Source organism: Cyprinodon tularosa, unplaced genomic scaffold, assembly GCF_016077235.1.
Source record: "Cyprinodon tularosa strain WSP-4 unplaced genomic scaffold, ASM1607723v1 ctg418, whole genome shotgun sequence".
Lineage (NCBI taxonomy): Eukaryota > Metazoa > Chordata > Actinopteri > Cyprinodontiformes > Cyprinodontidae > Cyprinodon > Cyprinodon tularosa.
The window spans coordinates 1,234,595-1,262,045 of record NW_024039139.1 but is presented as its reverse complement, the minus strand read 5'-3'; the positions used below and the strand labels follow the sequence as shown (position 1 = coordinate 1,262,045).

The 27,451-nt window shown below is 37.9% G+C and overlaps 1 protein-coding gene across 6 annotated transcripts in view; it reads left to right on the top strand.

Annotated features, from left to right (window-relative positions):
• Positions 1 to 27,451, top strand: part of ank1b (ankyrin 1, erythrocytic b) — a 125,173-nt gene that overhangs the window by 85,492 nt on the left and 12,230 nt on the right. For 2 of the 6 annotated variants that reach the window (XM_038298960.1, XM_038298959.1), the window contains 13 exons: positions 662 to 866; positions 2,680 to 2,776; positions 2,896 to 3,124; positions 3,285 to 3,413; positions 5,978 to 6,097; positions 7,042 to 7,126; positions 9,501 to 9,575; positions 9,820 to 9,951; positions 11,154 to 11,312; positions 11,848 to 11,919; positions 24,159 to 24,816; positions 24,902 to 25,037; positions 25,469 to 25,549. In XM_038298960.1, coding sequence (XP_038154888.1) covers positions 662 to 866; positions 2,680 to 2,776; positions 2,896 to 3,124; positions 3,285 to 3,413; positions 5,978 to 6,097; positions 7,042 to 7,126; positions 9,501 to 9,575; positions 9,820 to 9,951; positions 11,154 to 11,312; positions 11,848 to 11,919; positions 24,159 to 24,816; positions 24,902 to 25,037; positions 25,469 to 25,549 — 2,178 coding nt within the window. Of the gene's footprint in view, positions 1 to 661; positions 867 to 2,679; positions 2,777 to 2,895; positions 3,125 to 3,284; positions 3,414 to 5,977; positions 6,098 to 7,041; positions 7,127 to 9,500; positions 9,576 to 9,819; positions 9,952 to 11,153; positions 11,313 to 11,847; positions 11,920 to 24,158; positions 24,817 to 24,901; positions 25,038 to 25,468; positions 25,550 to 27,052; positions 27,150 to 27,451 lie in introns of all 6 variants that reach the window. The other 4 variants (XM_038298964.1, XM_038298962.1, XM_038298963.1 and 1 more) reach the window with 4 other exon arrangements.

Below are 27,451 nucleotides of genomic sequence, written 5' to 3'. Positions count from 1 at the left end.
ATGGTACCCTAATCCATAGGCCTACTTTGTTTGAACACACTATAATAAAGCTTTGATAACTGAACTCCTAAAATACTGTTCATACCTCAATCATTGATAATACGACCAAAGGATGCAACATAGAACCAGGGTTAGTTCTAAAGAATAAATAGAGATGAACTGAAAAGCATATGAGACATTGGTAGGCATAAGGCACCACTCATTTTACCTTTTTTTATTTTACATCAGCCTTTGCAGTTTTTTGTTTTGAATACATCGGTGCACCCTAACAACATGTTTTTCCTTGTCAACAGTCAATGTAAAATAGGCTGCATGATTCTGCATTTTGCTCTGCCTTACACTGCTTTTTATGTTTTCCTTTTATCCAGCCGTTCGTCTCTCTTCAGTTGCCTGATTTAAGTTGTGAGCCACACTGACTGAGCTAATGCACACATGTGAAATGTGGCTTTGTTGCATGCGTGAGTATGGCTGTGAGTTTGCTGTTTCACACTTATTTTTTCTGTTTTCTTTTTGCATTAGTGCCACACTTTTGTCCTTTGGGATTTGATGCTCTGTTTTTCTGTTTTTGTTCGTTTTATCCTGAAGTCATATTAGTCTTATCTTTAAAGAGTTTTCTCCTAGGTGTTTTTAAAAAGCCTTTGTACCTCTGAATAAACTTTAGGCACAACCAATCCCTGATGAACTGCTAACTAGACAGCTTGGGAACCAAGCAACCTTCAGCCCAGTGGTTACAATCGAACCTCGGCGACGCAAGTTTCACCGTCCAATTGGACTGCGCATATCTTTACCCCCATCCTGGAAGGAAAGCCCACGGGATGCTGGCGAAGGAGACACCACCAGCTTGCGCCTCCTCTGCAGTGTCATAGGTACTGTAAGAAAAGTCTCAAAAAGAAACAGTAATGATACAGTTTAAGGAGTAGAATTTTGTTCCACAAGAAGTATACTGGTTGTCTTAAACTATGAATACACATTGAATGCCTTTAACATTTAGTGACGTTACAATTACAACCATCACTGCCTGTTAGTGGGATTTTATGTGATACACAAACAATAGAGTATGTAACTATGAAATGGAAGAAAAACAGTACATGGACTTAATACTTTCTTGCAATCACAAATCTTTTAGATGTTGGGTACATTTGCATTTAACCACTGTTAATGCGATGATAGTTAGAGTTTCTGTTATTGTTATAACTAAAAATACATCTTTCTGTAATATTAATGCAGCGTAAAACTTCATTCCAATTACGAAAAAATGGAAAATAACTTACCAGATGATTTACAGTGATTCTTTAAAAAAAATTATGCAACTTGCTGGATCAGGCAATTAGCAAGATATATGAATAAATCCATGTTTTTTATTATTATTTTTATAATTTTCTGTAATATTAATACTGCAAAAAACTTTATGCCCACTAGGATACAAATGGAACATGATTTACTAAAGGTTTGAGTGTATAAAACCGCATGCAAACTTGGTATCGTGAGCAAAGCTGATCTTCTAACCGGGTACACCTGCATCTGCATGCATTTCTACATCTATAATTAGCATGCCGGAAATATAGGTGCAAACTGTATCAGGTTTAAAGAGGTAATTTTGAGATGCTGGATCAAGCAAAGGCTGACCCTAAGGTAACCACTAACAGAAGCCATGTCATATCACAATTAAAAATAGTTCATCTTTTTATTTTTTTGCAAATGGATGGATAATTCCAGCTATGATCACATTTATTGGTTTCTCCCAGACGGTTTTCTGTGGTGTGCTGTCGAGCACAGGGTTGATTTTAGAGATGGTGGCTATAGAGATTCTCCTCACAAGGAATAGATTGGGTAGAAAATAGATTTCACGAAGGCTGTCTTTAAAAAAACTAGTAATAATAATATACCGGTAATAAATTACAACCTACAACACTCAAAAGTTTAAGGGTGCTGTTTAATGTTTGTTTTTTCTTCACAGGAGGCACTTCTATGTGGTTAACTGCTGTCAAAAGGATCATTATCATGTGTTTTGAAATACATAGGTTCTCGATTATCTTTTTAGCTGTTATTCACACATCTGTAGGCGCTTCTTTCACCTTTCTTTCTCGTTATCCAGGTTACATTTTTTTTTCTCATACAAACAGGTTCTTTCTCTTTATTTTCTCCACATAATTGTTGTACCTGTTTTGTGCTTTGCTGTAGCCTTTGGGATATGCCAAATAAGTTCACTTTGTACTCCCAAACACTCCATGGTGAGAGCCAAATCACTAACTCCACATCCAATTTAGTGCTTAATTGGTATCATACTATATCAAGCGCATACTGGAGCTAATATCATGATGTAGGATGTTTATCATTACTGTAAGAGTTCATTATAAGCTGGAAGGAGAAAGCCTATTAAATGTGTAACAAACGTCAGTCAGTGGCAACAAAGAACTGAGCTTGAGATTCTTGGTTAGGAATAAATTTTAAAATATAAAATTGCAACCATACACAAAATTTATACATTATGCTGTATTATTCAGGTGAGAAATTGGATATAAGATGGGTGGTTTGCTTCTTTTTTCCATAACTGTATTTTGTCTTTAATACAATGAAATGTGAAAAAAGGTCAGAGGAGAATAAAAAAACAGTTTTTCAGTGTTGTGTAGGAGACTGTATATCTACTCATTGAACACATTCTTTGTTTTTGGGACTAAGGTGGAACAGCTCCAGCTCAGTGGGAGGACATCACTGGAACCACCAAGCTGATGTATGCAAATAACTGTGCCAGTTTTACCACCAACGTGTCTGCAAGGTAAACAACACAGGCTGAACTGCCTGAAAAAACAAATTCAATCGCCCTTCTTCTCTCTTTCCCTTATTTATATGAAAATATTTTTCAAATGAATGTTTTTCTTTCCTCTTCCTATCCAGATTTTGGTTGGCAGATTGTCCGCGCACAGCAGAGGCAGTTACTTTTGCCAACCTGCTGTATAAGGAGCTAATGGCAGTCCCGTATATGGCGAAATTTGTTATTTTTGCAAAGATGAATGAAGCACGGGAAGGCAGATTGCGTTGCTACTGCATGACGGATGATAAGATGGACAAGACTCTAGAACTGCATGAAAACTTCACAGAAGTGGCCCGCAGTCGAGATATAGAAGTAAGCACAAAGGATATTTAAAACTGTGATCACAATAAGACAGTGAGAAGTTGGAAAACAATTGTCATTTTTAGATGTTAGAGATCTATCTTTTTTTAATTAGTGTAAAGATGTGAAGGTGGTTTATCATCGCCTATTTGTTTATTATTGATTTTTACAGCTTATGGAGGGCATGCCGCTGCACCTGGAGTGTTCTGGAAATTTGGTGCCCATTCGGAAGGCCACACAGCAACCTCGTAGCTTCAGCTTCCAGGCCTTCAGAGATAACAGACTGCCTGTGTCTGTCAAGGTCTGTCTCTATCTTACTGTTGACATGCCTCATTTTCTATCTCATTCATTCCATTTGGGGTTTTTGTGTTCTGTTTAATTCTGTTTTGCTGTTTTTTTTTTTTTTTAACACAGCGGATCCTCTATCCTTTCTGATAAACTTATACTTATTTAAGAAGCTAATAGTGAATCATATTAAGGCTTTGAAAAATATAAATATAAAATAAGTATGTATAGAAGGGAAAGAGTTTAAACAACACAAAAAATATTTAACTTACCGGTACTTGAATAATTATATTGGCATTAAAAGTTAATTTTTTTAAATATCTCCATTGTGTTAATAGTGGAAGAAAATGTGCTGTTTAATCACGTAGTTTGTCTTAATTGTGAATTAACAAATTAAGTGTTTTTCTTAGAAATAGTGTCCAGATAAATTTCAAATGACCTAATTGATGGCTTGCATTCTTGCACTTATGGTCCCCCCCCAAAAATAAATGTAAATACATCAACTCTGGCTGTGGTGAGGCCAACAAAACATTAGTCAATCTACTTTGCTTACATTCAAAAATGGATTGCTACTTGTTTGTCAATCAAAGATTTTGTGTATGTCCCATAATAATGTTATTTACTTAGGCTGCAAGCGTAACTCATTCGCTGTTTGGCTAGTGGCCGCCATTACGCCAAAGCACGAAGAAGTACTCCTACGATTGTTTGCTGCTGCTGCTTTTATTCAGCTATTTGTTTACTCTTTTGTGTAAACTGGAGCATCAATGGCCGAAAAGAATCCTGGCAAAACTAATCTGAAAAAGACGCAGCAAGAGCACATCAACAAATTGTAAATATAACTTGCAGTGATAAAACCGGCAGAGACCTCTTCTTCTTACAGAGATTTCCAGTTGACTAGGTGAATCCTGGCACTCTGTTGCCTCTCTAGGGTAAATACAAAATTACCAGCTGAGGCGTTTCCAGAATAGAGAAGTTTTGCTAAGGAGGGGAGGCTGAGGCATGCGCTCAATTCAAAAATACACAAACAGCATTTGGACATATCTTCCACCACAGAATCCTCTTTCATGCCTTTAAGTTTGTGTCAAATTTGTCTAGACAATTTTCAAACAACCTGACTACATTTAAAAGTTATAAATTGATCAGAGCAAAACTGTCAGAAAAGTTTTATAGAAGGAAAAAAAGGGGTTAAGAGAAGAATAACATACAAATGTTATCAAGGATTCTCTACGCAAAATATGAAGTGCAACAAGAGCTTCTGAGTCTGGCCATTTGTCAAAGAAAAAAATAATTCACATTAAATAAAGATGAGCGCACAATCCTTTTTTTTCTTAAAATTTTCATTTTTATTGCAAAATAGAAATCAACTTACTGTTTATCTCTTTTTATTTCTATAAATGAAAAACAAAAATACTGCTGTTCTTTTTTTTATTTTTATTTTATTTTAGGCTTTAAATGAAAACAACAAACTACTAATACTTTTCATGGTTTTATGTTGAAAATAGAGAGAATCTAAATCAAATATGTAGAGAACTTGTTCTTAATTTTAACCAAAAGGTCTTTTAGGTTTTGGGGTTTTTTTGTGGAAAGTGACACCTCCTCAACAACAAAAACTGTGTGCTGTCATAAAAGCAATGTGAAGATAGAATCATGCTTTGGGTCCATTTTGATCCCTATAATCTAGAGCAAAAAAGTAATTATTGTTACCATAGCAAATATTTGAATAGGTATTACTTTTCCTTACCTTAACTTTACTTTAAATTCCTTTTAATAAGCTTTTTACCTTTATATTTCCTACTTCCTTTTTAATTCATGCTGGTAAGGTTCAACAACAAGTTGTATTCAAATAGCCTAGCCCACACCTCAAATAGCGCTCCAAAATGATATTAAGCCAATCCTCGGAAGCAAATCTGAAATCAATAACCATCTTGCCTTGTCTAATGTGTGATCATATTGATGTATTTTCATTTTGTTGAACAGTATTTATCTCCTCCCCCCCAAGTAAAGTCAGTTTCCCCCTCATCCATGTCTGTTGGTGTGACTTATTGTACTGTCTGTTATCACCTACCTGAATTCTTGTAACCATGCAACAAACAACTTACCTATCTATCCCTTGACTCTCTGGGGTAATTGTTTGCATGTCCTGTGTCTCCCTCACTTTCTTTGCCTGCCTTCCAATCTTTGCGGCCCTGCCTCTCTGTACGTGTCTGTCTCACTGTCTCTCTCTCTTTCTCTCATGGTCACTCTGTAACTGTCTGATCTGACAGACGCCCAGGTAAAATGTGCAGGTAAATCTCTCTCTCTTGCCTGCCTGTGGACTGCTTCCATCCCTGTTTCCCCCCTGCTTCTTGTTACTGCGCGCCAACCTCAAGGCACTGTGGAAAGATCTAATTTCCCTTTCTGATTTGTCTGTCTTCTCCCCTTGCTGCTCTTTCCTTTTCTCTTCTCCACTCTAACACTTTCTAATTTGCATCATCTGATGCTATCTTTCTTTTACTCTTTTATTTTCTGCTATTTTCTTTATCTACTTCTCTCTATTTTCCTTCTCCTTTTATTCCACATTCTATGCTCTGTCTATACTAGGTCAGGGATAGCAACAAGGAAGCCACTGGGTTTCTGTCTTTTCTGAGGAAATGCACCAAGTATGAGGACTCGCAACATGTCCTCTGCAACCTTAATATAACTATGCCACCTTGTGTCAAGGTAAGAGCTTGCCATAATGAATTCTGCAACATGCATGAAAACATGAAAGTCTTTGAAACACTTGAAATTCTATTTGTCTTAGGTTAAAATGTTATCCGTCACTTTATGTAGTGCATTTCTTTATATACCGTAGATATCAGTGTTTTTTATAAAAACAAAAGGAGCCTTGATTACAGGTCTGACCTGATGCTGCCCATAGATATCCATAATAAAGGCCTTTATTATGGATATCTATGATGCTGCCCACCTATATTCTATTTACAATTTAGGCTTAATCTTCAATTTTTGGGCACTTGGTGAGTTAGAAGATGATCAAAATTAAGTCAGTTGTTTTTAATAAAATCTCAGATGCATTTAATCTCCATTTGGTGGCATGGCCCTAATCAGTCTCCTTGTAGATACCATCTGATGCATTATTTTTTCCATAATTAAAAACATACATCCATGGACTTTTCTGAATAGCTGCTAAAACTTTAACTGGTCCTGTTTATTTTGGTCCGATGAAACAAAAACTGTATTTTTCAACAGTAACTCTGGATCTGGTGCAGAACAAAAGTTAAAATTGTAGAAAAGCATCTGGTGACGTATGTGCAGTGAGCTGAAGCATTTGTGATGATGTGGACTTGTTTCTTTCCAAAAGCCCAAGTAAAGTCCTTGAGTTAAAGGCTGAATTTATAAAAGCATTCAATATAAAGAAGTTGTTAACAGAAAAGAAATATTTCTTGGCTTTTTCAGAGACATAAATAATTTTAGGCAAAATAAAATACAGTTTTGCCACTCAGTCTTAAGTTCAAAATTCCTCTCCTTAACTTTGAAAATAAATAGAATTTAAATCTTTACTTATAGAAACAGATGAGTTGTGTTATCGTTTAAGTCATCCAGCCAATAATTGTCTAGCATAAAAATCTATTTTTATAAGTTCCTTTAATTAATTCCTGTCTTAGGTTGCTGGTAGCGAAGAACGAAGACGAACTTTAACTCCTTTGGCCCTAAGAGAGCGCTACAGTGCACTAAATGAGCCTGGTGTGGGTAAGTCTTACCTTAAGTCATTACCTGTACTTTAGCCCTCTCCTCATAGATACACACAGGAGATGGGCATAGAATGTTGCTCTGCCCCCTTTGCCCAGACCCCTGCTTCCCTTATCTGCCCCAATGTTCCCCTCTCTGCCCTTATTTTTCTCATGTGCACGCATGGCACAAAGACTAAGCCTTGGATGCAATGCACTGCTGTACAGTGTGCCCCAGAGTTTGTGGCAGTGCAGTTACAGGAAAGCACACTGAATGTGTGGCTGAGAGACAAGCAACAGTCTGGAACGTGGCCTGAAATAGCTCCATGGCACCTGGAAAGTTCTTTTTTTTCTTTCCTAAGTGCCTTGGAGGTTAAAACAATGACTTCTGTGATTGGTTAGGCATGGCGCTGGTGTCTCCACTGTGACATCCGATGGCATGGCAGCAGATATATTAGCTTTATTAGCTCTGAGAATGAGCAGGACCTCCCAGTGGAGCTAGACAGAGGAGCCCTCTGCACTGGTTTTTATTTAATCACTAAAGTTGGTAAAAACTTATGTTATTTCCTGAGGAAAGATAAAAGGTCTCTTCTGTCTATCAAATACACAGCGCTGCTATATTGCACCTTGGTCTCTCTGTAATGTTTACGGAATGCTACTATTATTGGAACTAACATTTCAATGAACCCCAAAGTCTGACATGGTGTGCCCACATTGTGTTCTAACATTGATGATAACATGGATAATAACAGTGTTGTGAGCAATCGTATTTACGTCAGCAGAGCAAAAAGGTAGGTACCATCATAAAATCTTCTCAAAATATTTCCCTTTTAGGGTTTACATGGTTTACTGCTGTTATCAGTTCTTATATAGCTACAATATATTCAAATTTTCTAGAAAGGCCCGAGTATATCAGAGTTATAAGAAGAGGGGCATTTCTTGACAATGAACCACAATTAAAATGCTTTCTTTAGAATTTTGACAAGAATCAATACAATACTTTTCATCAGAGATGCATGGATACAAAAACAGGAAGCTGAAATGAGTTCTCTCCACAGAGTGGCTGGGCTCTCCCTTAGAGAAAGGGTGAGGAGCTCAGTCATCTGGGAGTTCAGAGTAGAGCCGCCTCTCCTTCACATCTAGGGGAGTCATCTGAGGTGGCTCGGACATCTTTTCCCAATGCCCCATGGTGTTCCATTCACATCCAACAAGGACAAAGCCCAAGACACACTCGGAACTATGTCCCTCAGCTGGACTAGGAGCGCATTCCGGCATCCCCCAGCAGAGCTGCAGAAGGTGTCTGCAGAGAGGGAAGGCTGGGACTCTCTACTGAAACCTCTGTGACCCACTCCTGCATAAAACAAGACGAGGAGTGGGAGAAATACTTGTTCAACTTTAGTAGTTTGATAGCGTAGCACCTCCCCTACTGTCCAATCACATTCTGAATGCTACTGTACATTCTGTTCACTCTGTGTCCTAACAGTCCCACAGATGGATCAACAAAGTATAGGCTATGAATATGTATGCAAAAGTAATATGTCTGTAATACTTTTGCAACAAACAAAAAAGAATATTGTCATAATGGGTTATCGTGTCTAGAATTTAAATTAAAGAAATTAATCTAATAACATTTGGATAATGACAGTAATATACCCATGTAAGGAAAAAGAGCAGCACTTTAAATACTTGCTGGAAGCACTTTGTCCCATTTATAATTGCTGAATTATATACAGGACTATTACATAAAGCAAGGATTTTATTAGAATCACTTTCCATGCTTTTAGGGACTGACACACTAATACCAGTTTTTAACTCATCTGCTCACTAATGTTTGTATTTTACTGTATAATATATAAGGTGTTTAGCCTCTGTTTTGATATGAATAATTAAGGTCATAGTTTAGTATTCTTCCAGTTACTCATATTGATCAAGCTTAAAACAAAATTTAACGAAAGTTTTTTTCATGCTTAATGAACTCAGTGCTCTGCTTCCAGCCTGATTAAAACCATATTACTTACTCTACTGCTGGGCCGTTACTAGAGCAGGTTATACTGAACAGTCTTGGAGCTGCAGCAGCCAATACAGTTTCCCTGTTAATTCACTATGGACAGAACTGTAAACGATGAAAAGCATTTAGATTGTTAAGAGAAAAAGATAAACAAAAAGGTTTTAGATATGCACAATAGAGATTTGAAAGCCATTCACATTGGGTAGGGGATTTTAAAAAATGACTTCACTAGAAACCAATGTCGGATATTAAAATGCTGGTCTCCTTTGTCTGATTCCAATTATAATATTAAATCCCAGATATGAGAACCTGGAATTAAGTATATTTAAATTATTGTTTTCATTGCATGTTTTTAAGGGCTTCTAAACTGCTCTAATTTTCTCTTTAGCTACTGTCAACGCCATGGAGAGGACGGAAATCAAAATCCATATTATTTCTGATCAGCTGGGTTTAAGCTGGGCAGGTTAGTTCCTTCAGTTATATACAGGCATGAATTAATATGGTGGACACTAAAAAAATGCCACTTCAGGTTTGTCTTCACTCATGGAGAGTTCCCTTATTGTTATTTTTCAGGTCATCTTGAGTGACTTTAAAGTTAACAGAGCATGATTTTTTTTGTATCGTAATATTTTTATTTACAGGTGCAAATATCTAGCTTATTTGATCTCCTTTTTCTGTTTTAATATTCTTGTTTCTCCTCATTTAAGAGTTGGCACGAGAGCTTCAGTTCAGTGTTGATGACATCAACAGGATCCGTGCAGAAAATCCAAACTCACTGTTTGACCAGAGCTCTGCCCTCCTCAACCTGTGGGTCAGCAGAGAGGGTAAAAAGGCCAAAAGTGAGTGTTTGTGCCGCATCTCCAAATTCTTCCTATGTGTAGCAACTGTCTGAAATCATAGAGCCCATCTGTTGAGGATTTAATACAGTGTTTAAAACTTCGGGAGGCAGTGGTGAGTTTCTCAATGATTTAATAGTAGGTAAACAAACAACTGAGGCAGCAATCCAAAAATCAAACAAGAAAACAGAGTCAAACAAACCAAAACCATGGAGACATCTGGGGGAAACAATCACGAGGAGAAAGACTCAATAAGACAGAATTGGAGGAAGTTTGACGAGGAACCAGCACTGAATAAATGCACAGAGAGAGTATTTATGGGAGACTGAAACAAAGAGAAGGCTAACGAGCAGATTGGGAGCAGGTGTGAACAGAGCAGAAACAGGAAAGGAGCTAGGGAAAAAGGAGAACACAAGAGGGCAGCAGAGGGCAACAAATAAAAACCTGTAAACTGAAAATAACCAGAAAACACAGCAAAATAAGAATTAAAACACTAAAACTAGAAAACGTGGAACAAAGTAAAACTGAATACTCAAAAGAAAACATAACAAAATCAAGACTGTGACATAGAGACAAACATAGGAGGCAAAATAACAAAATAAATGTATCTATATAAAGAGAAGCACTTGTATAAAAGGGACATTGACACAAGCTTTGTTTAGAGAAGCAACACTTTATATTTAACAGGAAGATACAAGGTGAAATATATTGCATAATCTGTTTTTTGATTCTTGAGACATAATCTACATGTACTCTCTTGTTTTAATATTTCCAAGTGTAGAGTATTTATCAAAGTTGAATCAAGTCATTTTTTTTGTGGCACATCATAAACAATAACAGGCCAGAATAATTACCCCGGAATCAGTTTACCAAAGTACAGTAAAACAATGGTAGGGTCACATAAAATAGCTACAAAAATAGATTTTCACACTAAGATGCCCAAAAATATTCCACTTAACTACTATTGAAAGGAAATAATAAATAATGACTTTTAAGAATGAATAGAAATCATCTGTGGAGCTGTAATGTGCAAAACTAAGTAGTTTAGCAGAATATGTTCAACTACGGTAGATTGAAAACTATTTTCTACTTTGCCTGGATCTGGGAATGTCTGAATTGTCTTCTGTGAAAGACATAATTTAACTTTGCACCTTTCTTTCATGCTGCCCTTGTTTCTCTCTTTTTCCTTTCCCTGTGCTGCTCAGTGGAGAGTCTGTACACAGCTCTTAAGAACATTGACCGTGCAGACATCGTATCTTCTCTAGAGGGTCAGCCCCCACAGCAGGGGCCTGGGATGTCAGAAGAGGGTGCCTGTCGTCTGGCTGACAGAGACTCAACATTGCTGTCCCCCAGTGTCCTTAATGGTAAGAGAGACAAAAACAGTATATGTACATTGTATGTAAATATATACATTTATTAGCAAAGCACTTTCCCTTTATTATTAGAACAGCAAAAGTCTCATCTTATTGTGTAAATGTATATTTACTCAGGATTTCCTTAACCATAGTGTAATAATCACTAAATTACACTTACATGAAGATTTGAGTATTTCAGTATGAAGTCGCAATTCTTTTTTACTGTTTATGTTCTGCTGTATATATTTATTTGTAATAGCCTAAAATGAGAATTTTGACCATATTTCAATGTAAAAAAAAAAAAAAAAAAAAAAAAAAACTTTAAGACTTTAAAGTGGGGAATTAAAAATGTGTAACTCTAAGGAAACAGGCAATTAGCAGAAATTATAATGATAATATAATAAAACATCAATTTGTTTGCTTATGTTAATAAACTAACAAGCAAAAGAAAATTCCTTGCTATCTCCCTATTTGCTAAAACCCCTGCCTGCTTCCTTAGAGTGTGGGTAACAGCCATTGTGCCTTGTTTCTGTTGCCCCACAAGAGATGACGGACACAAGGCCATCACGCCTAGTTCACAAGCCGCGAGTTATTAGACCCCCGTTTTTCAGAAGGGGTAAGTTGATCAAAATCTAGGGCTGCATGGTGGTTTGCTGCTCTTGATAATGATGATGATGATGAGTCTCAGACAATGTTTTGGAGGTCTGAGGAATGGTGTTGTTCTCCCACCATGAAACTGGCTTTTATCAGCATGCACTAACACCGCCTCTGAGCATTTCTCACTGGGACACAAGTCATCTTTTTTTTTAAGTAACACTTTGTCACGCCTCATGATTAAAATATGACTTAAAATGTTTCTACTCATCTAAGAAAACCATGAGCGCTCCCTTTTATATTTTGGATTTCAATGCTATGTGCTCATAAAAGTTAAAACCTGTCACAAGAAGTGTCTTGTGAGAGAATCCCTATCTCTTGAACTTTTTTCCCCCATATTTTATAATGTTATATTTGGGATTTTATGCAATAGACCAACACAAAGTACTGCAAAATGATGAAGTTTAAGAAATATTGCATATTTTTTGGTATACATTGGTCTGGTGACCCTGGATTAAGATAGTCCATTGCTACCAACTGTCTTGAAAAATGATTTAATCTGTAATAAAATTCCATCTGTGTGTAATTCATGCACAGATAAAATATTTGTTAGAGCTTGTTAAAAAATTATTGAGCAACAAGCAGGTATACTGTAGGTTTTAAAACAATATCAAAGGCTTAACTATTCAAGTGCTGCAAAGATCCACTCAGGTGAGAAAATCCTCTGACATGGCAGCTATTGTCTCTACAATCACCTATATCCTCTCAGAACCAACCGTTTCGCTGGCCTGGTGGGTTTTGCAAGGTTTGAGTTTTAATCAGTTTATTTATTTTCAAGTATTCCATTGGTTTCTGACAGGATTTGAAATTTTCTATGCAGACGCTAACAGAGATGACAAAACTATTTTGATAAAAGTTTTCTTCCTCCATGTGTATAGCTCGCTGTTTGAGAAATACAAATTTGTTCAAGACATTTTATGTTATTTGATCTTTAAAAGTTTTTGAATTTTACCCCTCTTCACATTCATGCACTTCTTTCTGTTGGTCTGTCACACTAAATCTCATCAGTTTATACTGAGGTGTTATGACTGCAATAAAAAAAAAGTTAAAAAGTTCAGAGGGCATGGATACTTTTCAATGCACTGTGTCAGTAATTCCTTACATTTCCTTTGGGTGTTTGGGTTACACAGGATTGCCTGTGTATGTGTGCACATGAATATGTCTGTGTGCACACATACTGCTGTGTGTATGTCTGGGATGGATACAAGGGTCACAACTGGCTCTAGAACAAACTGAAAATGTGCTCTGGGCCTTCATTCGTTGTTCCTGTCTTTCCCTCTTTCTCTCTCTTTCTTCTTACCTGAGAAAAAGACAACATTCCACTCATCCTACTGCAGATTATATTGGAATGATCTCTTTTTCTCTGGATGCTGTCAACCTTTCTTTTTCTCTGAACCTGTAACACAACATACCAGCTGCCCAGCCGCACTGCTCCTCCCCCTTTTTCTCCTCCTCCCTTCTCCTACTCTTCCTCCTCACAGCTCTTCCTGTCCGACCTCTGACCTCATAAGAACCTCATGTTGACCTCTGGGCCTCCTCTTCTCTTGTCATCTTGTTTCCCCTGCGCTCCTCCCTCACTCAGTTGAGTGGGGACCCTCTCCTCCTCTTTAAATCCACAGCTCAGTGTGTGTACTACTGTTTGTGCACGTGCATGCTGCATGCTTTGCTATTATTGTACTTCAGTGGAAGTTTGAACGCGTGAATGAGCGTTTCGTTTCAGACTTGGGCCTCAGCCATTAGCTGATGAACTTAAGATACAATCAAGGGGGGTTGATAGTTGCAAGATTACACAAGTGAAGAGCAGATGAATTCTTACCTAATTTACCTTAAATAATTTTGGTCTGTGTACTGAAAGATTGCTCTGGCCAAAACTTTACATGCACTCATCAGTAATACTGGGCTTATATTAATTAGACCTAATATATCTTTTTAACTCTTTCCTAAATGGTTTGCCATAGGTAAGTTTTTTTTTTTTTTTCTGTAATTCATTCAGGCTTAAAAATATACATACTGGTTCAAATGCATATTTAGTTCTAATATTAACATAGACTTTAAAGAAAGTTCAGTAACCATTTTTGATCAGATATTATCTGGCAATATGTCAGAGCAATTGTTCCGGTCAGCCTGCTTTCTCCAGAACCAGTTTTTATGTGGCGATGCAGTTGTATCCAACTTCCAGCTGTCTAGGAGTGGCTCTTGGACTAACATAAAGAGTTTAAAGATAATTCTGGTTTGTGTTAGTACCAGTACCACAGGCAGCAGACCAGAACTTCAGCATGACACCATCTGAGAGTTGGTCATTAGGTCTGAAAGTGTCATGAATATGGGACAGATGGACCCAGTATTCAGGAGAGACAGTCAGTAGGAAAGTTCAAAAGGTTTATTAAAATAAAAACAAAACAAAAGCGGAGCTGTGGCTCGCGGACACTGCAGGCGGGGGGCGGGGCACCGCCCAATCTCAGACACTCTAGGGGAGGAAACACAGGTAAGTGACCACGATAAACTGATATATGATTATCGGGGTTGGTCACTTACCTGGTTTAACAGTCCAGACCACGAGTGTCCCCAGTGCTGCAGTCCCAGAGGTCATGCTGGAAGCTGATCCTGGTGAGGGATCCAGAACAGACAGGAACAGACAGAAACAGGCAGGATCCAGATCAGGCAGGAACAGAGACAGGTGGCAGGATCCAGACTTCCAGGCATCCACAGGCTTCCAGGAGGGTTCATAGTCTGGCTGGGACCAGAAGCATGACCAGGTGGTCACGCACAGGAGCAGACAGGATCAGGTGTAGACAGGCAGGCACAGTGGAAGAGGGTAGCCGAGACAGGACGTAGGAACCGGAAGTTGAAGCTGGACTTTAAACTGGTCTCCATCCTGGAGCCAGGCTTACTTTGATAAAAACTGAACCTCCCCCCATAATGAGCCAAAAACCCAGAGGACTCCACGGGGAGGAACAGTGGACGATCAGGAGACGAGACAAACACAAAAACCCTCTTTCCACTGGCAGCTAGGATCCAGGACATGAACCAAATAAAAACTGAACAGAAAGACTGACAGAAAGACAAGCAATGATCTGGCACTGAATGCTCAGGCTGAACTGAATATAAACCACAGGAAACAGGTGAGAGGAATACATTATGATTGAGGCAGGGAAGGAAGAGGGCAGGTGAGAGGAATTACTAATTAAGGGAGAGATGGCCAGATCATGACAGAAAGATTCTGGTCCTATTGCTTTATCTGCATTTTATCCTTAAGGTCTTCAAGTCAGAGTGCACAGGTTGATTAAGCATGAAGGGAGATGTTGCCCTCTGTGTTGGTAGCATCTCAATTAATTTGAAACATGACACTGGTGTCCTGATTAATATTGTCCCTGGGCCTATGTTTTTACTGTTTTTTGTAAAATACCACTACAACACCTAGCTGTGTTTGTTCTTAAACAAATACATGCCGGTGGTCTAACAGATGCCTAGCATCATAACTGGTTCTGAAATGCAAAAAGCAGGCTTAGATTAACATGAAATTATTTGAGCCAGTCTTTATAATTTGTACCTGTCTGGAGTGGATTCATAAAGAATGGTTGTTATATCAGATGGATGGATGGATGGATGGATGGATGGATGGACGGACGGACGGACGGACGGACGGACGGACGGACGGACGGACGGACGGACGGACGGACGGACGGATGGATGGATTATGGAAACCACTAAAAGCTCAGAATAGATATGAGTGTATGTACATTTCTGACCAGAACTGTATAATTGAGAGGGTTTTTTTCTGCAGTTTTGTAGTTTTGTTTTTAACACCAATATGTGCATGGCATGCTTTCAGTGTTGAATTAATCTCTACTGTGTACGCTGTTCTCTCCTTTCAGTGAGTGTATTTTAATCTTTGTTTTTCTGCTTAATTAACCCAAAAATGTTTGTTTTTTTGTTTGTTTTTTCTTAGTGTGAAATTAATGGTGTCATTTTAACAATATGCTGTAACTCATTGACCCCTGTAGTGCACATAATGTTCAGAGAACAATGCTGCTGCAACTTGTCTCTCATACATGGGCAAACCCAATAAGCATAAAATTGTCTTTTTAAGATTTAAAAAAGTCGATGTAATGGAGAGGTGGTTTTGTCAAGTTTCAAAATTTTGCCCAAGTTTGAGGAACTCGCCACATTGTTTAAACATTATCTGTTGGCAGGGAAGCTGGTGTGAGGATGAGCTTGTGTGTGTGGGTTGGATGTTTAGAATTTATTTCACTATAAATTTAACCTCACCTGAAAGCCAAAGAGGCGTTTCTTTATTGTTTAAAAAAATAACGTTGAGTGTAGTTTTATTTGCTTGTGTGTTGTTAAACAACGTTGAAACACGTAGGGTGCTGTGAAGAGTGTTGTGACGTGTGTCTGTGTGTTTTTCAGTTTGTTTTTTGTGCTGTTTTCAGCCTCAGTAGAGCTAATTTGTGCTTCACCATGTGTTGTGCCTCCGACACTTGTTTGTTTGTTTGTGAGGGTGTGAGTTTGTGTGTATATTTAAACCGCAGGAGTAAAAAGGAAGGATTGACTCAAATAAACCCATTCAACCCGCCTTTCTGATTCATTCCTCCCTCTTCACCCTCATTCTGATGCCACCACTGACCATCCTGGCCCTGTTCCATCCCAGAAACACACACATGTGCCTGTTGACACACACTTTGTTTAATTAGTTTATCAATTCTTGGAAAATATTAAGTGTAATATAAATAAAGTATTTGCCTACATGACAGTCCCTAAACACCTGCTAAAAATGCAACCCTTAAAATAAATCCTTGTTTTACTGTAGATAGAGAATATTGTCAGCGTGTGTGAAGATAGTTGAACTATCAGACCTGACCAAAAAGTAGTCTGTAAACCAATCTGTTTTTAAAATGGAAATGATCATTTACATAACAACAGCAACACTGATTGTTATAACGGTGCTCTTTTTCCACAGTGTAAAATTCTTCGTGTTAATCGGTGGTAAAAATATTTCGTTTTATCAAAGTGTGGAAGGAATGGTTATTTAGTTTGCCATTTTTGCCGCTGTCAACTCATATAGATCTCCAGTGGCTACTTGCGCTTCTCTTCCTGTTCAATTATGCTTTAGGAATGATGATTTTTGGTGATAGAAAAGATTAAGTTTTATCTGTTTTATTATATTGCAAATGACGAATCTGTTTCTGTTTTTAATGGCAAACTTACTTTATTAAAAGATTCTTTTTATATGTTAAAAATACAGCATAGTGTTTCACAGAAAAAAGAGCAATTACCACTTTTTATTAAGATGTATTACGGAGGCAGTTCTGGTTGCAACCGTTAAAATAATTAATACTTAAGGTTTATAAATAAAACTACATTGAATTGTTTTATATTAGTGTGCTATCAAGTCGGGAAAAAAAAATATATGTAGATATTTTAAGATCTTTATGCACATCTTCATCACAGGTGCCAAAAAGAGTTGAGGTTGCATAATAGATTGTCTCTTTAATAGGATATGTCAGCTATGCTTAAAATGTAATTAAGCTATAAGACCTTAGGCTTCTTAATGCCAAAGTGTTCACATCTCCACTACCAGACCATAATAGGTTGTACTTCTCTATGCAATAAATATAACTAAACATGATTAAGAAAATACCTCTATGTCTGCTTTACTTCACTTTGTAAAAACAAACCCTGCCGTGTTGGTTCGGTCTCTGCAAAACTGCTTTGTACACTTTTAATGAGAATTAGCTTTTTTCTGTTCATCACTGAAAATATTTTATGAACCAATTTGCATGTTTTAACTGACAAAGTGAAATATGTTCTTTTAAAAGAAGGAATAAACAAAGTTAAAAAGAATATTTTTAGTAAAATACTAAACATGTACTAGAACCACTGGTCTGCCAAACCAAAGAAAACTTCTTGCATTTTGATGTTATAATGTTATATTTGACTCTTAATTGGTATCCAAAATCAGTAATGTTTATTATGATTTTCTAATTATGCCCCTGGGTTGTTTTTTCCCAGACTGGTTTAACTAATGACTAGAATGTTTTTTTTTCTTTATTATATCAGAAAATAAAATAAAAATTACATTCTGTGATATTTCAAATGTAAATCTCTGTCATTCCACCTTTAGCAAATTCCTAAATTAAAAAAAACTTTTTAAAATAGATTTCAATAAAATTCAGAACCCAAACTGTTTTACTTAGAAAAATAATATATATATATATATATATATATATATATATATATATATATATATATATATATATATATATATATATATATATATATACACACACAACAGTAAAAGGACTGTTGTGCTAAAGGATTTATTTTATCAGAACGACTGTGTGTTTGATTGGGAATGATTGTGTTCTCTATGTAATGTCCTAAAAAGGAAAGGGAAAGTTTAATGAGCTATCTTTATGCAACACTGGAATCTATTAACAAGCATAAGATGTTATTATCATTTTGTAGCAAAATAAACTTTAATCGCCTCAAAGGAATATATTCAATTTTAATTGGAGGATTCTGTGAGTCATTTTTTGGTGGTACCTTACTTGCAGTATCTAACTCTTTCAATGACCTCAGGCGAAGCAAAGAGAACATTTATACCTTTCAAATGGCCTAACAGCCATTCAAAGAGGAATTTACACCGTTTCAAAATAACTCCACTTTCAAATGCATATAGGGGAGGCTAGCCAGTTGCAACAACAGTCTCTCGCTATCTTGATTACAATGATAATGCACATGCTCACCTGGACTCTGCTCCCTCACCAGTTGGACAGAAGAAAATTTCATTTATTTCATTGCAATGTGAGGAACATGTATATTGAAGTGCAGACCAACCTGCTTCAATTCTGTTTAAAGTAACAGATTACAATTAAAATAGTCTCCGGGCCCTTACTGGTTGATTATTTTCCTTATTTGAACCCTGCTGATTTTTAATTGGTTACCCTTTTGTAGTGTAATAATGCAGTGACTGTTTGTATGAATTAATCAAAAGTTAGTCAGATTGAATCATTAATTAGTTTAATTCAAAGTTACACTGTTAGCACTGGTAAAATAAGTGTGTCTAGTAAGAAAGTGGTGTTCTGTCATAGCTGACTGCTTGGGAAAAACAGGGTGTGGTTACAGTGACTGATGTGCAAATCTTTGGCACATTAAGATAGGCTAAACATCCTAGATCTAAATGTATGAAATATTCTTGAATATTCTGTTATGTTCAATGCTGAATGTGCTGACAACAAAATCACACAAAAATCACCAAAGGTACTCAAACTTACTAACCAATGTAGGCCTGGATTTGGAGTCAGTGGAAAGATTAAGACCTTGCATGTACAGTAATGTCCTTAAAACAGGTCAAAATGAGGCTAAGTATTGTGTGTGACCTCCACATGCCTGTATGAGCTCCCTACAATGCCTGGGCCTGCTACTGATGAGGTGGAAGATGGTCTCCTAAGGGATCTCCTCCCAGACATGGACTAAGGCATCCACCAATTCTTGAACCGTCTATGGTGCACTGTGACGTTGTTGGATGGATCGAGACATGATGACCCAGATGTGCTCAATTGGACTCTAGGGAATGGGTGGGCCAGTCCATAGCGTGCCTCCATCTGATACACTCCAGCCACATAACCTGCATTAGGAGGAACCCAGGGGCCAACCACACCAGGGTATGGTCTCACAAGAGGTCTGAGGATCTCATCTCAGTACCAAAGCAGTCATGTTACCTCTGGTGAGCATCTGGAGGGCTGTGCAGCCCTCCAAAGAAATACCACCCCACACCATTACTGATCTACTGTACTGGCAAACAGGTCATGTGGAAGAAAGTTGCAGGCCACAAATCGCTTTCCTACGATGTGGGCGATGGAGAGCTCAGGCATAAAAATGGCTTTTGAAGAGTGGTTCCTCCGGTTGGAGAGAGGTTAACATCCTGTTATTGTGGGGACTGCTGACAACAATCTGGCCTATCTCCAAAAAGCAAAACCTCTGAAACCTAAACAATCAAATTGGTCTAATTTCTTCTCCCATTTTAACTTCATCATCTCTTACCATACAGGCTTTAAATACATACAACCCGATGCCCTGTCTAGGCAATACTCCAGTGACCAGGAACACAATATCTTAACTATCATTCAGTCTTCCTGCATTGTAGGGGCCTTATTGTGGGAAATAAATGATCAAATCATGGAGGCTCAGCCGTCTTAACCGGACCTGACACTGGACCTTCAACCGAACTTTCGCACTCCTTAAACAAAATTTGTAGTGGCCTAAAATATATAAGGATGTTAAAAGTTATGTTCTTGCCTGTCCAGTGTGTGCCAACAACAAAGCCTGTCACCAACCTCCCAGTGGTCTTATTCAAAGATTGCCTATCTCTAAACATCTGTGGTCTCATATTGCCCTGGATTTTTTTACTGGACTACCACCATCTAAGGGTTTCACCACCATCCTATAATCAGCCGCTTCTTCGAACATTGACACCTCATCCCTCTTGGTTGGCTTCCATCCTCCCTTGAGACAGCTGTTTTTCGTCCTCATGGAGTCCCTTGTGAAACCCCGTCAGAAAGGGGTTGGCAATTTATCTCCTGAGTCTGGAAGGTTTTCAACAGACTTCCTGTAGTTCTCCGCTTCTAGATTCTTGTTGTTTTGTATATAAAACTGCGCTTGGGCCAAAAAACTACAAACCAACATGCCAGTTCCTGAGTTGTGTTGCAACCATCAGGGGAAGGGAGATAGTTACAACAGTTGACTTGAGTTTATTTAAAAATAAATGGTAGTTGTAGGCCCAGTCACCTCTGAATAATTACTATAAGAGAAAAACATTGTTGCAACCGTCCTTAGTCTCCCCGTACATGTCATTTCATCCACACAAACCTTTAAACTACTGTAGGCTGCAGCCATAAATATTTGCATGTGAATCTATAGTTGTTTTCAATAATAGCTCATAATAGCTTTTACCAGAGCAATCTGCTACAAGATTGAAAACATTCTGTTTAGGCCTTTATTTATTTATTTATTTTTTTACTCTTGAGCCTTGCACCTAATCATTACTCTGGCCAAGTACACATTAACGTTCACATTCTTGCTCAATTGTTGGACCTTTTTGCTCTAATCTGTCTTACTTGTGGCAGCAGAGAGCTTTGAGTCAACACTGCCTGAAGGAGTTATCAGCTGTGGGTAAAACACTAACCACTCATAGCCTTTCCACAGGTTTTTATAATTCAGATCAGTTTCAAATCAGTTTTCTTTGTTTGATGGGAGTATGTAGATTTGTGTGAATGAGTGTAAAGGGATTCTTACTTGAATGCATGTTTTGAAATTGCAGCTGTAATATTGGGAAATGCAAGACCAACAGCAGCTTGCATTTTCCTTAGCAATGTCTACAGCTGAGTCCTACTCAAGAACTTATAACATGGGTTGGAACGATAACAACGATTATACAGCAGGGTTGCTTAATGCTTTACAATATAGCAATGATATTCCTGAAATGGTGAGTTTTTTCAGTGCAATTTTACTCAACATTTTTTTATATAATTATGAAAAAAATATCCTAATTGGGTGAAATCAAATGAACAGTCTGCAGAAATAGATACATTTGTCTTCAATATTAATAAATATCGTGCCAACCCCAAAATCAACATGTGACAACACTTTTCCTTTTCTCTTCTCTGGTACAGTTTAAGTTCTGGACACTCACTTGCTTTACTTGGTAGCAAACAAGAGCCCTGCATCATTCACCTCACAGGCAACGGATGATCCACGAAGCTCTTACTGTATCCCCTCACACCTTGCACATAATGCTGTGTCCCAATGACAAAGACCTGGACTAAATTCTTTGCACAAAGGATAATTTTCCTTTATCAATACAGCAAAGTATCATTAAGAATGAAATAAGGAATAAATATAATCTTAATCTCTATTCAAGTGGAAAAAATAACGCAGGAGGTTTTTTTTTTTCTTCTTTATATAGATGACATTTCTGGCACTACATTAATTGATTTATATTAACAATAGAATCTAATAAAAAAAAACTACAGGAAGGTTGAAACAAGTTCTGCTTGATTTGTCCTTTCATTTTTGAACAAGTAAACATTTGACAAGGTTATTAATGTTCTTATCGTTCATTTATTACAAACAAGGAGCTAACTTTAGAACTTGCTTATGAACTTCTTTTAGGTGGGTTTCTGTTAAAAGGGGTTTCCTTTTCTGTAGTAGTTAATACTATGATTATCTGGAGTCTCATTTATCACACAAAACAGGGCCCATCCATATGGTTACGCATATAAAGCATATAGACGCTGGATTTTATCAGATCGAAAACCAAATACTGAGTTATGCTGCCAATGACAAGTCCTGTCCTGAACAATAAACAGTTTTCATCACATTTTCAAAATATTTATACTTTTCCATTGATGCCGACTTTTTATTCAAGTTCACTTTAACTAGAAAAGCCATATAAAAATTATAATTACACTCAATTTGTTCTTCTGGCTGATCTGCATAATGCCCTGTCTTGGAGACGTCTATTATGTTGTATGGGAAAGTTTTTACAACTCTGGGTCACTATAAAATTTGAAAAGTAAATTTAACACAAATCATTTGAGAAAATGTATTGCCTTACTACCATTTATTTACTTTATTAACTAAAATTTAAGAGATAAAACCAATGAAGTGCATCTAATTTATTTTGTCAAACAAACATGGTATCAACATTTTAATGTAATGTTTAATTCTGTTAACTGAACCTAAGTACAGTAACAGTTTCTACATTTAAATGTATTTATATATAATCCACTGGACTTATTAGTACATAAGTTCAATTTCAGTCTCCCGCAGATTCCATTGTTCTTCCCCACTTTGTACTGGTCAGAACTGGGCCTCTTAAAGGAGAAGTTCAGTTTTTTACACTTTAAGCCCATTTTCTGTAGTGTCCAGGATGAAATCGAATGATCGACACCAAAATTTTGACAATTGCTCCTGTCTCTGCTTTTTGGCTCATTTAGAATCACCCCCTGGCTGCTTTAGAATGGCTTGCATAGAGCATGTCCGATAATGTCCTTAAAACAACCTTAAACGTTCTTTTTTTAAAATATGCTACTCACCGTGTCGTCAGCGCTGTTCAATGACGTTCCAAAAAAAGTTTCGTAAAGAAAAAACGTTCCTGTAGTGTTTTATTTAGCATTTTGTAAATCCCATTGAGTTCTGTAGGAATAGTCAATATTCCGCTGCCACCGGAAACGGAAACGGGGCCTGTTTACACAGTTGTAGTCTTTTCGCTTCACTCTGTGTACTCCGACGTCGAGGTGCTAACGTCTCTGTTAAACACTTTAAAAAACTCTGAAAATGGAATACGAAAGGTGGATTCTTGATTCTCGACGTCGGAGTACACAGAGTGAAGCGAAAAGACTACAACTGTGTAAACAGGCTCCATTTCCGTTTCCGGTGGCAGCGGAATATTGACTATTCCTACAGAACTCAATGGGATTTACAAAATGCTAAATAAAACACTACAGGAACGTTTTTTCTTCACGAAACTTTTTTTGGAACGTCATTGAACAGCGCTGACGACACGGTGAGCAGCATATTTAAAAAAAAGAACGTTTAAGGTTGTTTTAAGGACATTATCGGACATGCTCTATGCTAGCCATTCTAAAGCAGCCAGGGGTTGATTCTAAATGAGCCAAAAAGCAGAGACAGGAGCAATTGTCAAACTTTTGGTGTCGATCATTCGATTTCATCCTGGACACTACAGAAAATGGGCTTAAAGTGTAAAAAACCGAACTTCTCCTTTAATATTGCTAACAGAACCCCACTTACTGTATAGAAAAATCAAATGCCCAAAATTGCTTCTTAGCCAACTCTAGATAAGAAAGAGAAAAGGCGTTTTTTTTTTTTTTTTTTTTTTTTTTTTTTTTTTATCAAATTGTGTTTAGGGTTTTTATTTTTTACAGAGTACAAGCTGTACATTTCAGTTAGATTTTAATGAAATGCAGTACTGGGAAAAAAAAAATATTTTCCTAACTGATTAATTTAAATTATAGAATTAAGAGTCTCTGTTTGTGTATTGGGACATGGCTAAGCTCCACTGTTTCTTATATAGGTTGGAGAAACAGTCGATGAACCCTCCACCCCCCTACCCCCACCCCATGGCTGTGCTTGCTTGGTGTTAGTCTTTCTTTTGTCTCGCCCCTGTCTTACTTCCAGGTTATGGGCTGGTGCAGGAGGAACTTGTGTCCCCGGCCTCCATGCAGTACAGCTTGCCCTCTCCATTGGGTGTGGAACCATACTGGCAGGAAGTTTCCAGCCTGGAGTGTGCACCTATTGCCACCACGGAAGAAGACACTTTAATGGAGATGTCGGATGTTCAAGTGTGGCCAGCAGGGGTTAGCCCCTCTCTGGTCACCGTTGAGGATTCGTCGCTAGATGGTAGCAGTCGAGCCGATGACTCTGAGGGTGCCACCCTTTCATTGCCCTGCAGCTTGGGTCACCCAAGCAGTGGAGCCAGTGGGGCCAGTGGTTCCATAATGGAGCTGGAAGAAGAGGAGGAGGAGGAGGAGGAGGAAGGGGAGGTTGAGGAGGAGGAGGTACCACAAGAGCCAGCAAGTGCACTGGCAGAATGGGACAGGGTGAGGGCCAGTGGCGCTGTTCCCAAAGTCAATCTGAATGGGCAACTGGGAGGTCAGAGGTCAGATGCAAGGAGATGTGTTGCTGTGGAAGTGGGAGGAGGAAGTAAAGGAGTAGCTGGAGGTGTGGGGCTGGGTTCAGTGGAAGGGATTTCTCTTGTTACAGGCCAGCAGGTGTATGCCCAGCATGGTGAGGTTACTGGGCTAGATCAGCCACCAGAACACAACGGGGACAACCGGTACGTCGTCATCAAGGTCATGCAATGTCAAGTCATGTACACCTAGTTTCTCTAATAACCAGCTCTGTATCTATCTGCTTTGCAGGATGGTGGGAGGAGGTGCGTTTCAGCCATACTTGCCAGACAAGGACTCCCTGCAGGGCTGGGTGGGCTCGGTATCATCAGGATACGACGGAAGCGTGCCAGGCTTGCATACAGCGCAGGAGGCCCTACTGACTCCGGTGTGTGATACGAGTTACTCTTATATGCTGCGTGGGCACCTCCTAAAGGGCGCAAAGCCTTTTGACACAGGGCCGGGCTTTTCTCATCACGAGGCGGGCCAACAACCTTGGGAGCAGGAGCAGAGGCGAGGCCAGGTCAGGTTGCAATGCCGACCACCCGCCGCTTCCTGTACCTGAAGAGGAAAAACATTTTCATCTTTTTAACTTCTTTTAAATTAATATCCAACCTTTTTTTTTCTATTTAAATTAACAACTCAGCGATCATCAAAACTGATGATTGGTCATTTTTGATAAATTGACCCAGATCAAAAGGATTTTTTCTTAAAAGAAAAAATTGTTTTACCATAATATCACATAATCCACACACAGCTTAATCATTCAATGCTGCTTTATATCAGTGACTTCATTCAAGTCGGTCTGTCTTTTTCCAGAAAGAAGAAGGCGTGAAGAAGGAAGACTTTTCAGCGGAGGCAAAGATTGTTGAGGAGCGCGGAATCGCGCTTTCAAGAAAAGTAAGATGATTGCTCTTTTAATATTCTCCATGAGTCACACATGAAAAGGGATGGCCTTGTTTTAAGCTATATCCATGTCATTGTTTTCATCAAATATTGTAAACCCATCTATAAAAAAATAGCAGTAGTAAAATAAAAACTGCTTTAAAACAATGGACAGCAGAGTTTTTCAAAGATATTGCGTCTAATTACCTTGAATTTAAATGTTGCTGGATCAGAACTTAATAACAAGGTAATAAGCAAGAAGCATCCTTTGTGTCTGGTTTAGGTTTGTATGTCTCTGCTCTGAACTGTGTTCTTTACCAACATATTTTGTTCTATTAATTTGAAGAACATACAGGGAACTTCTTAATTTACCTAAGACTATTCCAATGTGCACTAAAAAAATGGCAGCAATCTAACTGTTTACTCTTTCCTCAAAATACTGTCTTAACATTTCAGGATCTACCTAATAGAGGTATATAGTATGAATGAGAAAAAAAATTTAACTGTCTAAAAGATTTGTTAAATGGAACCACAGAAAATAGTAATTTTCCTCAGGATTTTTATACTATAATAATCTTATACGGGCAAGTGTAGCACAAAGAGGAAAATGCCTTTTTTCATTTATTATACAATGGCTTATTTCAAGTATTAATAGTATTAAATTTTTACCAACATGCACCTATATAGAGTAGCTAAAGTTGCATTTTTTATAATTTCTCTGCTTTTCACTGGTGCTGTTATTTTGGCATCCTTTGCTACTCAAACAATGTGCTGTCCTTCAAATTACATGACAAGGTTCTTAGTCACAATGTATAAACTGCACCAGGTCCCCCGAAATCCATGCAAGGCAATAATCCGAGGCAATAGGTTTAAACACCTCAGAATGCCAGGCACACATTTGCAAAAATAAAAAAAAATGTTTGCAAAGGGAAGTCCTTTTTATTTCAAAAATTCCAGATAAATTGAAAGATGTCAGACATGGGACCGAGCAGCAGCATAGCTGCATTTCATCAGCACAGGACTGACTGCAGCTTACTGTATGATGGGAGGGAATGTTTATGCTCTCCTTGGTGCAGTTCGTATGTCGCTTTTGGTTCACTTAATAACGTCCGCACTTAAGGTTTACTTATAGTCAAATGTCACAAATGTTTTTATTATTGTGTAACCTGTGTCATTTATGAATGTGTTGTGCTAAGAAACTGCACATTTTTTTATTAAAATTGTAGTATTGTCTTATTTAAAGGGATTTTTTAATATACAGGAAGGATTTTTTTTCTGCTAGACAGATAAAACAAGAAAACTATGACTCAGATCAGTTAGTAACAATGAAAAACTCAACATATAGTAAGCAAATTGTTGAATTTTGTTAACACAGTGATTGATTTGGTTGGCTGACTGCTAAACATAAAGCCCTATGAGACCCTAAACTTGTGAGCCATGGTTAGTTTCCTGCCCTGTTGCAGCACTTAACTGGTCCAAGTGTTGTCTCCTTCCCTCCTCCTGCCCTCCTTGCTCCAGGTGGGGGCGGATGTAAGAAAGGGTGCTCATTCATTGCAGCGCACCAGTCTGCGGAGAGTTAAACACTGAAATACACGTATACTACCCGATCCTTCAGGTACGGGACAACAATACAAGCACTTGTGCAACCCAGTGCTTGGAAAATTACCTGTGTGATGAATTTTAAAAATCTGATAGAGCCTAATAGTTTTTTGCACAAGCTTTGCTTTCAGTGTTGCGCCGTCGCTCCCTGGTAGAACCTTATTTCTATAACGCTGTTTGAATAAAAAAGGTTGGTTGTTGTGTAAAATGTTACATCGAAAAAGACAGGCTGCAGTCATTTGGCAAACGTTTAAATTCTCTACTGACCTAATTCAAATTGGATTTTTTTTTTCCTTTTATTTTCAAATTCCAAAAGTA